General features: G+C 34.4%; 1 protein-coding gene across 1 annotated transcript in view; it reads right to left on the reverse strand.

The window, feature by feature from the left end:
- Positions 1-14,421, reverse strand: part of LOC110037081 (protein FLUORESCENT IN BLUE LIGHT, chloroplastic-like) — a 44,570-nt gene extending 30,149 nt beyond the window's left edge. Inside the window, exons 1-2 of the mRNA XM_020741658.1 lie at positions 14,284-14,421; positions 2,904-3,112 (exon numbers count right to left, since the gene is read on the reverse strand). Coding sequence (XP_020597317.1) covers positions 2,904-3,112; positions 14,284-14,395 — 321 coding nt within the window. The 5' untranslated portion in view covers positions 14,396-14,421. The remainder of the gene's footprint in view (positions 1-2,903; positions 3,113-14,283) is intronic.
- Between the last annotated feature and the right edge of the window lie 660 nt (positions 14,422-15,081).

Below are 15,081 nucleotides of genomic sequence, written 5' to 3' on the forward strand. Positions count from 1 at the left end.
CATTAAAAAATAAATTATTTATTCTAAACCACTTGCTCTAATGTAAACATTTGCTTTGACACCACTGTGTCACTGCTTGGCCCGTGACTTGGAATTAACCAAGATAGGAACGGATGGTCGGGCGATGGAAATCAAATCTCTGTTATTCTAATTTTATTACAAACAATTTAATATTCAAATAATACATGAAAGAGCCACTAAGAAAAACAATTAAAATTAACAAGAAAAAATTTGAACTTTTTCGTTTGTGGTTCTTATTTCCTGTATACATTTGCTCATCTTTTGTTCATCTTATTTAAATGTTTAAAGCCTAAAAATAATATTAAAACAACATAATGAATTATCTAAGGATGACCCAGGAGTAATCGTGTTTCTGAACTACAATAACCCAAGGAAAAGAATTCAATATGCATATTGGTCTATAAAAAATCTTATAACATGCTGATATTTAATATTTTTTATAAGCAATTTAATATATGTTAATGCAGATATCAATGAACTTTTTCCAAATGAACAAACACTAATCTTCTATATGCATTTATCATAACTTTAATTTTACTTGACACTTTACATATATTTCTATCTTTATGAGGATCACCATCAACAAAACTAACATACCTTTCATCGATATTGCTCTGTCAGCCCCGTCGACACAGCGGTTAGCGGTCTACACATCACAATTATCTAGGGTGAAAAGGCCCTTGTCTGTCCCTGACTGATATTATTATATCGACACAGCGGTTAGTAATGTAAACATTACAATTATCAGAGCAGGTAAGCGCTGGTCTACTCGCCCTTGACCGATATTATCCCGTCGACACAACGATTAGTGATCTAATCATCACAATTGTCTAGGCTGATAGAAAAACTCTATGTATAGGTACATTAACGTCCCATGTCTGTACCATTAGAGAGTGAAATCCTCCTCTGAACATACACATACAAACATTCATATATAAGTTATTTCACTTTCATACATACATTATTTTCAAACATTCCGAGATATTCTTATGCATCTATGAGCGTACATATTTATTCTTATGCTGTTGTGCAACTATTCAACAGACATAACTCTCATATTATGCATACCTATTATCTCAAGTATATCTTTTCTATCATGCATATATATTTCACATCCTCTCTATATTTCATGTATATATGTTTCATATCCTATCTATTTTTCATATCATACATATCATAAATATCATGCATCTCATACATATATTTCATGCATATCTTCTATATCTTTTCTGACGTGCATATATTTCTCATCTACTAATACGAATAATCTAACTAAACTAGATCATACATAGAGCCAAACATACATTCTGAAATAAAGAAAATTACTTAAATTTACAGATGTAATTACTCACCTCAGTTGCCACATTGAAATACTAATCTTCGGTAACTGGTTGTACGTTGCGATAACTTTTATATTGAGCTTAATAGCCTAGAAAACATAATGTTAAACTTTAAGATTCGATTAATTTCCGCAAATCAAATTATTTTTATTAAATTAGCATGGAATTATTTTACTTGAAATGTAAGGATCTGTCCTACAACGATCTTGTACACACTTGCCTCAAACTTGTCGCCTCAGGTGAATAACCTGAAATCCTAAACGAACTGAGAATTCATAATATATTAATTCATTATGTAGTTTGGCTCAAAATATCATTAATTTGCCAAATATACCATAAACGACTTTCTCGTTGACCAGCCTTTCTCCAAACCTGTCAAATTTACTTTTTATTACCTCCAACTACACATTTCCTAAGTTGATATTGTGCTAGAACCTTTATGGAAGCTGGCAAAGAAATTTTGACACTTAAGACACACAATCAAAGCTTCCAAAGAATACCAAAAACAAGAAAAGCACAAAAAATGAGGCAAACTTTAATTCAAAAGGGTGAGGAAAAAAATGAAAGCTTCATATCGTGAAAGAATGATTTGTGCTTATGAAATTTGCTACCGAGCCCTAAATTGGGAGCTACAGCCTTCGCAGGTGCCGCTGGATTACCTGATTGCGGCCCTTGCACTGTGATTGGGGAAGAGAGGATAAGAAATAGGGATAGGGGAAAGAAATGTGATAGTTTTGGATCTCTAATTGGCCGACACTTGTGAATAAAAGAAGTCAAAGTCAGTTGTGAGCATTGAGCTGCAGGATTAAGTAAAAAATTATGAATTAATTGTTTAGTTAATTTATTAAATCTTACAACTTTCAAATTTTATATTTTCCAATGTATTGATAATTAATATATAGGTCTTTACATGGAATTGTTCGATTCAACGGACAAATTTTTATAAAATTAACTCAGACGAAAATTGAGGGGTGCGAAAATTGAAGTATATTTTAGGTTGTCAAAATTTTATCAGATTTGTAGATTATTACAACTACCAGCAAAAAGCCGTTGTCTCTCTCCCTCTTACGCTCAGGTAGTTTTTTCATACAGTCCATCCATATTGCTCAACTATTCCACAACAGACCGACGATTTCCCTTTCAAGTTTTTTTTTCCTTCCCAAAAAGTGCTAACAGTTTTATCTTCATCATCCTTTTGTTAAAGTGGGGGCTGTTGGCAGAATCATATAAAATGAAACTAAGAAACTGAAATATCCTCAACTTCTTAGAAGCATTATAGACATGTAAATCAGTTAGGAAAGGAAAAACAATACAATTTATAATACAGGAAGCTTAATAACATCAAGTTCGCACTTTAAAATAAACAACCTTTCACCTAAAAAAATGGACAGAAAAGATCTAACAAAAAGCACAAGAGCTATTATTAACTCTGAAAAGATTTTCTATCATTACAAAAAAGTACGAGCACTTAAGTTTTCTTAAAAATTAAATGATCTGAAATTAAAAGAGTGCGAGTGAAACTTCAGAAACTCACCATCATACCTTGTGATAGGTAATGGCTTCTGTTATCCCATGGCAGAATCCTAATATATTATTATATTGAACCCTTCCTGACCTAAACATTAGAAGCGTGTCTTTTTTGAAGAACAGGCAGTCACTGCTTGGCAGAAGTTGGCTTTTCAAAGATGAAAATTGAACTCTTATAGGGAACACATCTAACTTCTTCCTTTTAAAATAGAGAGCCAATTTTTCTGCTTTCATGAAGAAAATAAAATATCATAAAATGTAAAAGGATGCAAACTTAATGAAGACCGAAAGAAAACGGCAAAGCATTCATAAACAATAATCAACGCAAAATTATGTTAAAAAAGGCATTATATGCCACCTTTTCAAGTGAGGCAGATGAAATATATCTTCTTTCAAATTATCCAAGCAAATGCCAAATGATAGCATAGTGTAATGCAAATGATACATGATGGAACATTTATACATTGAAATTTGATGAAGGCTGCAGTCTCCTGGTTCCTATAGACATATCTAGGCCAAGGTTTAAGAAATCAGATCAGATTTTAATTCTGGTCTCAACTAAGGTGTTTCTGCGCTAAGAACTTGGAAAATATCTGTGGTATGATCTTAATTTCACTTTAAGCAATGGCCATTATTCTAATAACAAAAGGAGTAAAGAAAAAGCAATTATTATAGCTTGAAATAAAAAATATGCATTCATGCAGTAATCACGTAAAGTCAGCACCTCATATATGGTGCTTTTACCAATTGTTAACGTTTCAAATAGGTTTAAAACAAAAAATAACTCACACCCAAGGCAGAAATAGCCCAAGGTACAATGTGACTCAACCCGTTAGAAGAGAAAAAACTGCATGTCAGGACCTTTGCCAGAATAAAATTTACCAGCAAAGTTTCAAATATTTGAAGCCAAAAATCAAAATTCATACAAACAAATAAAGATCTAAGTTTCACTTAAGCTTTCTGAAAAACATAGAATGACCATGCAAGGCACACATTGATGCAAGATGGAGAGGACAGATGAAACAACAACAAATGACTAATAAAAATGAAAAGAAAGAAAATGAGTAGAAAGATAAGAAAAACCGTAACACACGGCCTGATGCCACCTCAGCACAACCAAAAAGGCCTATTAATTAACAATTGTCACAGCAGTCAGCAGCCTATTTATAGTCAGTCAAGAGGAAGGACATGTGATAAACTAGAAAATAGAACTACGGTTGTTGCAATCTAAAAGAAATACAGAGAAATAAATCAATTTTAATGAATTCAATATAAATAAAAAATAAATAAAAATGCATAAAATTGCATGGCTTGTTTGCATCACACGTGTGCTAGTCCATGTGTTTTGTTTTCATCATTAACTTAAAAGTGAAGGCATTTACCCTCCAAAGAGATAACATAGTAACGAAACTTGAGAATTTACTAATACACGCTCAACACAGCTAGAAACATCAATGTTGATATTTGAGATATACATACATCACATGCTGAAGCATGCAAACTTACAGCACCAATTCAAATCTGGCACATTCAATTTTTAGATATTCAAATTTAGCACATTCAATTTTTAGATATTCAAATTTCAAAAGCAGATCTTCAAAGATAACAATTGTGTGGGACCAAGTTAGTGCTAAAGTAGCATATTTCTCCAATTTAGTCCCCCAACAATAAAAAGTCATCCAAAATGGCCTCTCTTAAAGAAATTAAAATACGAAATTGATCCCAATTAAGTTTCTTTATTATATAAAATTGTTCCCAATTAAGTACCCAATGGAAGATTTTGGATCAATTTTGTCAGGTCGAGAGCTGAATTGGAGAAATGTGATAACTTTGGATCTAAATTGGCCACATTTTGGAGTTTCACCCTCAAAGATCAATTTTCAAAATAAATAATTTAGAAGAGCCAAAAAGTATATACTATCATTTGGGAAAAATTTTCAATCCCTTTTTTATTTGACCCATTGAGTGTTTGTATAGTTGTTGTCTTATATCATTTAGAAGTTGAACCTAAGATCAAGGGTTAGATTTAACCTAACTCCCCTCATTGTCAGGGATGTTCACCCGCAACACCTGAGCATGATAGACCCTAAGTCCAAAGAAATGAGGGATGTGAAAACAAGATCTTAAGACAAAGTCCTATGTGAGCGGAGTACTTAAGGAGAGTTTCGGCCATGGGTTGGCAAGTGAGACCAACATGGGAGGTGAGAAAAAGCATAAGCCCCGAGTAGTCCTCAATAATCCTCATGCAATGCAATAACTACCATAACAACAACTCTCTGACAAATCTTATGGATCACAGCTTGGATGGTGATACTTAGCTCGGCTTGCCTAGCAAACCATGTATAGCAACCTCAGTATTATACCTTTGATGCAGTCATTAGCAAGCTTGACACTGATCCCCTACTAACATGAAGCCAATGAAAGTGAAGCAGCATGAGCCTTATCAGAGAAGCACCCAAAATCTCACAGAACTAAGAGGACTTATCTGGTAACAATATCCAAGAGCATTCTTTCAATACCACTAAGAGAATATTGGAAAACATTGTTTAATCCTGACCTCAGTAGAGAGAATTGTATCTTCCAAAAGTTCAAAGACACCTTCTATAACCCTTATTAAGGAAAGAAAATAAAGAAAGACAAAGAAGCTAAGCCTTATCATAATGAAGTTTATTGTTTCTAATTTCTTTTCTCTCATTCTAGCTCATGATTATTCACATGAACCCAAACTCTCTTCTCAATCAGCCCCTCTCGATGTATCCCCATTGCCCAGTAATTATGTAACTCGTAATCATTTAAATCTTAGGCAACAAGATTAGATTCTCTAATTACAATGGCTAGAGGAAACAAAATACTAAATGTAAACCAATGAAAGGCACCCAAAACATTCAAAAGAAAATATCCTTCAAAGAAGCTAAGGAGCAGTGAACCATGTGACCCATGTGACCCTAAAACCAGTGCATGGTGATGCAAGTTTATATCACCAACCCAGCTCAGTTGTACTTCTTTAACTAGTTCAGCGGCTTATTGAACACATCCCAAGTATAGGGGATGTTAAAGAGTCAGTCCTTCGCTTCAACATAACAAAATATCACGCTTTGAGAAATAGGAAACGAGTTCGCCTGAAGTAGGAACCAAATGGAAGGCTAAGAAAGCACTACTTAACATGCTTAAGGACATCAAGTCAATAATGATTGGAGTTCATGAAAATGGCAGCACCAACATTATGATTCAGACAAATGAGAAAACCTAGTTGACAAAGTTCAAGGCTCCATAGTACATTCCTATAGCAACACAACTAAAGACATGAAGCACCATGTAGGCTTCAAGGTCATGATAACCTTGAATAAAGTGTGCAACTAACCTCCTAAAGGAACATGAAGCTATACATGTTCTCCAAGCTCCCAACTAGAAGCATGAAATCATTAAATGTTTTTAAGCCATTATACATCACCTATTATCGAACTCCCAAATAGACAGGAAGAGCAAAAAAATAATCCCCAGCATCAATCAAAAAGACTATAAATCCATAAAGGCATGTGTAATTGTTGAAGGAGAAAAAAATCTAAAAATATAAGTCATATAAGTTACTGACAAATTAATATAAAAGATTCCACAAGATAAAAAAGAAAAAAGATTCATTGAGATAGAACCAACAAATCCTATCTAAACTCATAAATTACTAAAAGTAAGTCGTATTAATAAGGTCAAGTCAAATAGAAAATCTAGGTTGATCAATCCCCAGACTAAGTGATACTGGAGTTAACCCTAATGACAAAAGGTAAAGCAAATATTATTAATGAAAAAGCCAAATAGAATGTTACAATCAAACACACAATCAATTGGAAAATAAAAAAACCACGACACACGACATAATGCTATGATGGATCTCAAGTGGTGGTGGTTGCCGTTAGGACCTTGAAAAGGTGGCAGTGAGGTAGGGGAGGTGCGGAATACGGGAAATAGTAGCAATGCAGCGTAAGGGGATGGAAGTATCAGTTAGCTAGAGTGAGACAGCAAGCGAGATGGCAAGCGGAGCGGCGGTGTATGGTGGAAAAGGCTGGAACGGCCAGGGGACAGCAGGAAAACAGCAGCTTTGCTATTTTTAGGATGACAACAACAAGAGAAAAGGGCCAATTTCCACGAGGCAGCAGACTGGATTGATGAAAGCAGGTTTGCGGGCGGCTGGAGCGCAGGATAAGTAGAAAAAATTGCTGTCTCAGTTGGCTGGCAGCAGCGAGGGGGTAAAGCAGGGGACTGCAGGACAGCAAGGGGCGGCTGTCAGGGGTGGTGGAAGTGGCCAAGAAAAGCTGGAATTGGAAAACTGCAGTGAAAAACGGCAAACGAGTGCTGTTTGGGAGCGGCGGCAGCGATGGAGGGCAGCAGGGAACATCGTGGGAAAGATGCGGAAGGGGATAGGAAAGATAAGCACTATCGCTGGGGAGAGATACAGATGGAACATCACTCAAACCCTCAGATAGAGCCCTTGAAGGGAAAACGGAGACATCAGCAATAATCTCGAACAAACTCACGCAAAACCTAGACTCCAACAAAAATAGATATATAATAATAGGATAACTACGAGTGGCCCAAGAGGACCGACCAACTCAACAGGGACCCAACTTGAACCAGTTCGATCCAGGAGCACTAGGCGTGTCTCAGCTTTGTTCCCGAAACTACCACAACGGGAGCTACAGAATCGCTCCCGTGTCACTACTGCTCCTTAAAGTCAATCATACTCGAGAATACCTAATATCAAGAACAAAGACAATATTAATATCAAGAACATTCTTGTGCCTTAATTTGTGTTAATTAACATAAAGAAGAGGCCATAATTTAAAGATTGTTACCCTAATAGGATAGTCTATGCTTTGAAATTAGTTAATCCATATGACAGAGTGAATCACAAAGAACAAGAAAGACAATTATTTATTTACATAAAAAATCTATATGATAACAATTATTTAGTCGCTGAATTAAAAAAAGTATAATGAGCCCAAATAGAAGTCAGATAATGGTAGGAATTCAAAAAATATATATAGTTAAAACTAGTCATAATTTCACGAATTCTTTGTCCTAAATTATTAAATTTAAAAAAACTTGGTCACAAAAGGTAGTCAACCCATACCAACTATGAGATGTTTTGTCAACAACTAAAAATTGTATCATCCAAAGCTCTCCAGCAAATCACTTTGTCGTTGGTGTTGAATTCATAAACAGTATTTTATTCAGAGGTTTATTTTTCAAAGAGAACCTCTAATTATATAGTGCAAGCTTCGTTAGGCAGAGCAACTACCTCTTTTATGACTAAATTTGAGACTACTATAACGAGTAGTACTCACCATTTTAATGTAATAAGAATTCTATAATAAATTAATATATTTAATATTTTTTTATAATATTAGTGATACTATCAAAATTATATGTAGTCAAAAAATCTGACAATATGACTCGTACAAAATGATAGAATAATACCTTGAATTATGCCTTTTCCGCTACGAATTGCTAATAGCTTAGCTCATTAGATATTTCCCATTCCCTTTCTTTTTGTTCTCATTACCACATTCTGACCATTTTGATTGCTCCATTAGTTTAACTATTTGAATCAAATACACAATTATTACAAAAATAGTGTACTTAAAAAATTCAACGAGGATAAGTGATTATATCATGTATAGCAAAGAAAGAGGTGTTTTTTTTTGTTGTCGTTGAAATAGTTACCCCATGGGTTTTAGAGGCTTTCTAGCAAATTTTTAGTTCATAGTCCCTACTTACCTTCAAGCTTCCTTTCTAGAATAATCAAAGATATATGTTAAGTTGGCTAGTTACTTCCCTTCTCATGGGGTGCATTTATAGCTTTTAATTTGAACTTGTCCTAGTCCCATAATAAATTCCATCCTATGCCTTAAATTAATTGTTAATTTTGTTCATAAATAACTAAGGATTAGTGAGGAGGGGCAATTTCTTCATTCCAATGACTAGAAACAACTAAAGTTCGATGAATATAGCTTTACAGTTGGTTTGGTAGTCCATGAATTTGAACCCAAGGGCACAAGACCGTCCAATCAATATTTGTTAAGGAGCACACCCTGCTTATGTTGATTCTATTCATGTTAGTGAATTGCACGGATTGATAATCTCATTCCAATCAAACCAAGCTTTCTAAGGAAAAAATGAAATCAACTAGTGCTTCGCATACTTATCAGCTCAATCGACCACCTTATGAGTTTTCCTAGGTGCTAGAGAAGAACTTTAATGTATCGAACCCTATGACTGAGGAAGAAAGTCTTGGTGTTTGGCTTTAAACTATCTTATTGAAATGATAAAGGTGAAATCCAACTTTCAAAGCTTGAGTAGGCCTTACTTTCAAGATCATGGTAATGCAAGTCGATAGTTATCATTTGTATTCTCCTTCCAAATTATGATGAAGCTAATTGACATCACCCTAACTCCATGGTACAAAAAAATGGCCCACTTGAGTAATGGCAATTAAAGTTTAAGGGTGACACTTAATACTCCTTAAGCTCTTGAAATGAATTCTCATATTCTTTGATCCATTTGAATCAATCGATTCTCCTCAAAACTTAGACAATTGAAACATACTTTTCTCCATATGAGATAAATTAATTGAGGTGCAAACCTTTTTTATTCGCATAAGAAAAGGTTGTCTTCATGGGTGTCTCCCTTTGTTCTGAAAAGTTGATGCTACACTTATAGATTCCTTCCTTTCTATTAAGAGAGAAATAACTCAGATGGTTTGATTTGATCCAAGGACTATAAAACCCATAAGAGATTGTGATCTTTTTCAAATTTTTTGAATGCTTGTTAGAGCTCATGTCCATATATTGTTAAGTTACTCGTTTAGGACTTCACAAGATATCTCAAGATAATCAAGATCGAGAAAGTCAATAAGGTCACAACAAGATGATAGGTTGAAATTATAGCCCAATATATGTTTAGTATGTTCATACCAAAGATATAATTATTGGTTGAAGATGTAATAAGTACAATGAAATCACTAGTCCGAACACGACTTGATCGTGAGAGCGATAATGCCCTCCTGAACCTTGGACCCTCCATACAAAATAGTGATTACCCTTTCATGTACCATGAATTCTTCAAATCAATGCATAGCTTTGATAAGGTATAATGGAAGGACAAGCACCAAACTTATATAAACAAAGGACTGACTAATGTCAAATTATTCATCACCAGCATATGTATGCTCTTTTAGTTATGGTTTACATAAATTTTATAAACTATTCCCAATGAGGTCTCTTTTGCAGATGTCGTGACCTGACCAGAGGCTTAGATTGGACAATAGAAATTAAATTTTTCTATATTCATTTTTTATAAATAAAATTTAACAAATTAAAGAACAACTAAATAAAGTAAATTAGAGCAATACAGTTAAGTTTACCTCATTTCTAGTTATCCACGTCTGTTATAAATATTTCTTCTTATATTGTTGTTCTTTTAATCAAATAGTTAAAATTTATATGTTAGTTTAAATCAATAATGACCTAATCATAGTCAGTGAATACTCATGCACGGAAGTTATAGTACTACAATGGAAAAAAAAATAATATGCAAGTCAGTTAAACTTTACGTAAAGAGCATATGAAGGTTTATACTCTAATATGATCGTTAAAAGTACTTGTAAGCATTCCATATCTTACTGTATTGTTTACATATCAATATATTTTTAATCTATATAGCAGGAGCATCATTTAAATTTGTACCAATGAAGATACATTAATACTAATATCTTCTTTTCATTTATATGTTTGTGTACCTTAGCGTTCTCCTGCTAATACCATAAAGGGGTGAACTTCATTCTAGCCAAGCATATTATAACAATCACTATCTAATAATGATCATTTTATTCTCATTTGTATGCAGTCAATAAACTTGTACAAGATTCAATATACATTAAAATTTAAATAATATCGAGTACACATGTCATTCTTACAATATGAACAAAAATTTAATAGAACCGTAAATAATCGATATGTATTGATATAAATAGAACTAGTAATAGTAAATACATTTGATTGAAAAGAAGTAAAATATTACTACAGCACAAGAACATGAGTACTCACATCAATCATTGATGACTCCCACGTCAATTGTTCTCCCAACCTTTCTTTAATGGATACCTATTATCAAATGTATAAAGGATTATTATTATTTTAAAACTTACAAAGTTACCTTTATTTTATCTTTAATGTATTATACAAATCATTAATTTATTTTAAATCATATAATCTATTTCTTCAAGTCTTCTTATTATTAGTTACTATTGATTTTATATTATGATTCTTATTAATATTTAGAATTATATCACTTTAAATTTTTAACAATTTTCTAAATAATATGAAAATTAACCTTAATTGATTTTAATTATCGAGTCATTTAAATTTTCTTTATGAATTTAACTTTAATGAATTTCGATATTATGATATAACAACATAGTAATATATTATTCTAACCTCACAGTTAAAGCCTTCTTGCCACTAAACATCTTAAACACTCAAGAAAATTGTAAAGGAAGCACCACGATTGACTTCATAATCTGAACTCACGGTCGAGCTTAAAAGTCTATGCCATGCCCTTGCGAGATTATCAGACGGTCTTCCCTTTCACACTGTACTGCTCGAGACCGAAAGATGCTCAACACACAAACTTGAGAAATGTTTAATTTAAGACATAATCTTGCATCCTGCAGCTTTTTCTTCCTCCTTCACTTGGTCACGCAAGTACAATTCCCTGGCTCTCACAAACAATCAGTGCTTTCATGCTCTCCTTGCTCGAAAACTCCTCCTTTCTGCAATTGAAGCCCTGTCAAGCCCTGTGTCTTCATCTTCATTCGATTCCACGCACCAAGAATCGTCCATATTCCTCTTCACACGCTGAGCCAACTTCAAGCACATAGTCAGCTACTCATATGCAGGAACGTCAATTTCCCACTCATCAAAGCCCTCGTCTCCACCTACATAATAGTATAGTGCATCAACTACTCAACGAAACCCATTAGTCTTCTTAGTCATCTTCAACTGCATCTCCTCCTCTCGTCGGAAGAAGTCGCTTGGAGCTCTGCAAGCGCGTTCGAGGCCCTCAGGTACCCTCGTATTCGTGGCCAGAGTCGGCAATGCTTCCTTAGTTTCATTCGTCGCAAGCAAGTCATCTCTTCTCCTTCTCTTGTATAGTTTTTGATCTTTACTTCGTTCCTTCAAATTCATCCCTCAATCTCCTTTTGTCTCTTCTTAAAATGTCACAAGAGCCCTTTCTTACTCGATACGACTCTCTCTTCTACTTGATACGATTTTTGCTCAATACAACTCATGACATTAATACCGAGCATTACAGCTAAGGTCAACACCTTTGCTATGTGATTCCTTAGAAACCCTTCAAATGTATTTCATTACAAATATCATGAGAATAAAGAGGTCGTTCCCTCTTTGCAATGTAGATTTGAGCACACCCTTCACATCATGGATTTTTGGTAGACATTGCCTAATCATAGAATCTTGCTTCATCTTAAGATCTTATGTGATTCATTGTTGGAGATGCTTTTGGCTTCACCGACAATAGCTTCTTGTCTATATAAGATGCATGTCCTTTCAACATTTAAGGCATTTTGAAATGCCTTGAGTTTGTGTTATATAGCCTCTTTCAACGCTTACCTTGTTTAGCATTTAGCGCTTAAGTTTCCAATTTCATTTGAGTTTAATTTAGCTTCTACCTATATGAATGAAAATTTTATTAGGATTCTGAAACTAATCCTCCTATCTTCATGGGCTCTTACAAAGTTTTTGGGTTGGTTGTCATATGGAAGGAGCAGTCAAATTACCTAGATATGAAGAGCCAAGAGAGTTATTTTGGCCCATTTGACCTAGCTAGGTCCTAGGTAGCACAATTTTCCATGTCATGCAAGTGCAACTTAGCCAACTTAGATGCATGTAATATTAAAAACTAGTACAATAAGAATTGTTCTTCAAGTTAGGTAAATTGTAGTGCCCATGGTACAAGTTCCATTGATGACTCTTCTTTTGATGGAGAGGCCATGTAAGAACACAAAGTTTTTCAAATAGCAAATCTTTTCTTTTTCTTCTACCCTCTCATTGTAATCTTCTCCCAAATCTCTTATCCAACATAAGGATGTTAATCAGTGTCACTAATAGAGGACATCATCTCTGAACAGTGATCAAAAAATAATTGGAAGTTGATCACAGCATCATAACTGCAATGGTTGTGACATATTGAAGTTATGGGTGAAAAGATGAAAGATTTTGAGTCTCTTCATTTTTCCTAATTTAGATGTATTAAAAAGTAGCATTAGTGTCATCCTTTTTTTTTGGAAATATCCATCTGCAAAAGAGAAACTTTAAAAGACGAGTGGTTCACAAGGGGTGAAGCGTAGAGGGAAAAATAATTTGATTTGTAATACATCTGCAAATGAGATCACGTACAGGCGATGGATGTTGTTTGCAAGCTCCTTTGGAGCAACTAGTCCGACAAGCAGCAAAATACTAGAGGCGGCAGTCACAATCACCCAAATAATTTAACATGCAAGGATCACTCATTAGTAGAGAAGACATTGGCTTGACTGGATTAGGTGACAACTCTTTGTACTCAATTTACATTGATAGTGCAAATTTCAAATCTAATCCAGACCCCATGTGTTCATCTACAGCTTTTCATATAAAGCAACTCTCTCTTCCCTAACATGCATGTATGCCTGAAATCCTAAAGCTGAGGCAAGTGTAAACCTCCTTCACTTTCTATTTTTGTAAGATTTTTAGCAGACAGCACAATTAGTATAAAATATTTTAACTCGCTTTATATTATAATACATCCACCCCACCTCTTCTGTGGGGAGTGTGAATAGCGCACATCATACAACACTTACGAAATAAAATTCTAGATTATAAGCAACATTATCTTTCCAAACCCTAAACCCTAAACCCTAAGACAAACTGAGCATATTCCTTCAGCGTAAATTTTAAGAAATCCCATCAAATTTTAAAAATAGTTTGGCTTCAAGTTAATATCCATGGTCGCCTGATATCTTGATAAGTAATGCAACTTAAGAAAGGAAACTGCATCCCAGAACTTCTTTCAGACACCCCGGAGCTCGCTATACGCAACCATCTAAACCACGCGAATCAAAAATTCGGGAGGAAAAACAATACACCGTTTGCGAATCAGCTCACTAAATCTACCACATTCACCATACAATTAGCACGCAAACTCAAACAACAAAAGAAAGTTAAAAAAAAAACACCAACAACAAAAAAAAAAAAAAACACCAACAAACCTTCAGAAAAAAAAAATGTAGTATTGGTCTTATTCTAGCAAAAAAAGCCAGACAAAACGGAGAAGCAAGCTTACTGACCAGAGCCACGGGTACCAACGGAAAATTCGAAGGACGGCAAGCAAGCCCAGCGGGAAATCTCCCCGGACCTCGACCGCGGTGGTGGGTGAAAGCAGCGGATGAGCCCTGTCATGGCGGTAGACAAATTTCGTGGATGGATAGAAGGCCTGGAGAGAAAATATGTTATTCATGTTGTTATAATATTAAAAATAGTAATAGATCAATAACATATAATAACACGTGATTAATATTCTTTCATCTTATCATATCGTTTTTGTATTTTCACGTGACGTGATTTTATTGGCTACACGCATAGCTCTACATGCATAATACTGATGTAATATTTTTCGATCTTTGCGGCCTAAAATTTGAGAATTTACAACGAGTAACTGCTTAAGTGCAAATAATTACCAACGAAAATTCAGTTATTTGGAGAGAAATCTGATTATCGTCTAAAATTAAGGGAGGGCATGCAATTTGAGTTTTTTACTAATATATCCAAAACCATCCAATGAGATGCACGGACGCAAATTCTGCCTTATCAGAATACAGTGGCTGAGGTTTTGCTTCACAAAGCTCCATACTACATGGAAAATATTATATAGACTCCTGAATGTGCACATTTCTAAAATGATATTTGACTGATAAGACATAACATAATATGTATTTATTACATAAACTAGGAAATCATAATGTGCTAGTATAAGAGTTGCAAACACCTAAAATTTACATGGAAAGGAATTTATGACATGAATGAGCCAAAGAGAAATTTGTCTCTAAAGATTGGTGGAAGATCATGGGAGTTGAGATAGTGTAAAG

Source organism: Phalaenopsis equestris, unplaced genomic scaffold (genome assembly GCF_001263595.1).
Source record: "Phalaenopsis equestris unplaced genomic scaffold, ASM126359v1 Scaffold214800, whole genome shotgun sequence".
NCBI classification, from domain to species: domain Eukaryota; kingdom Viridiplantae; phylum Streptophyta; class Magnoliopsida; order Asparagales; family Orchidaceae; genus Phalaenopsis; species Phalaenopsis equestris.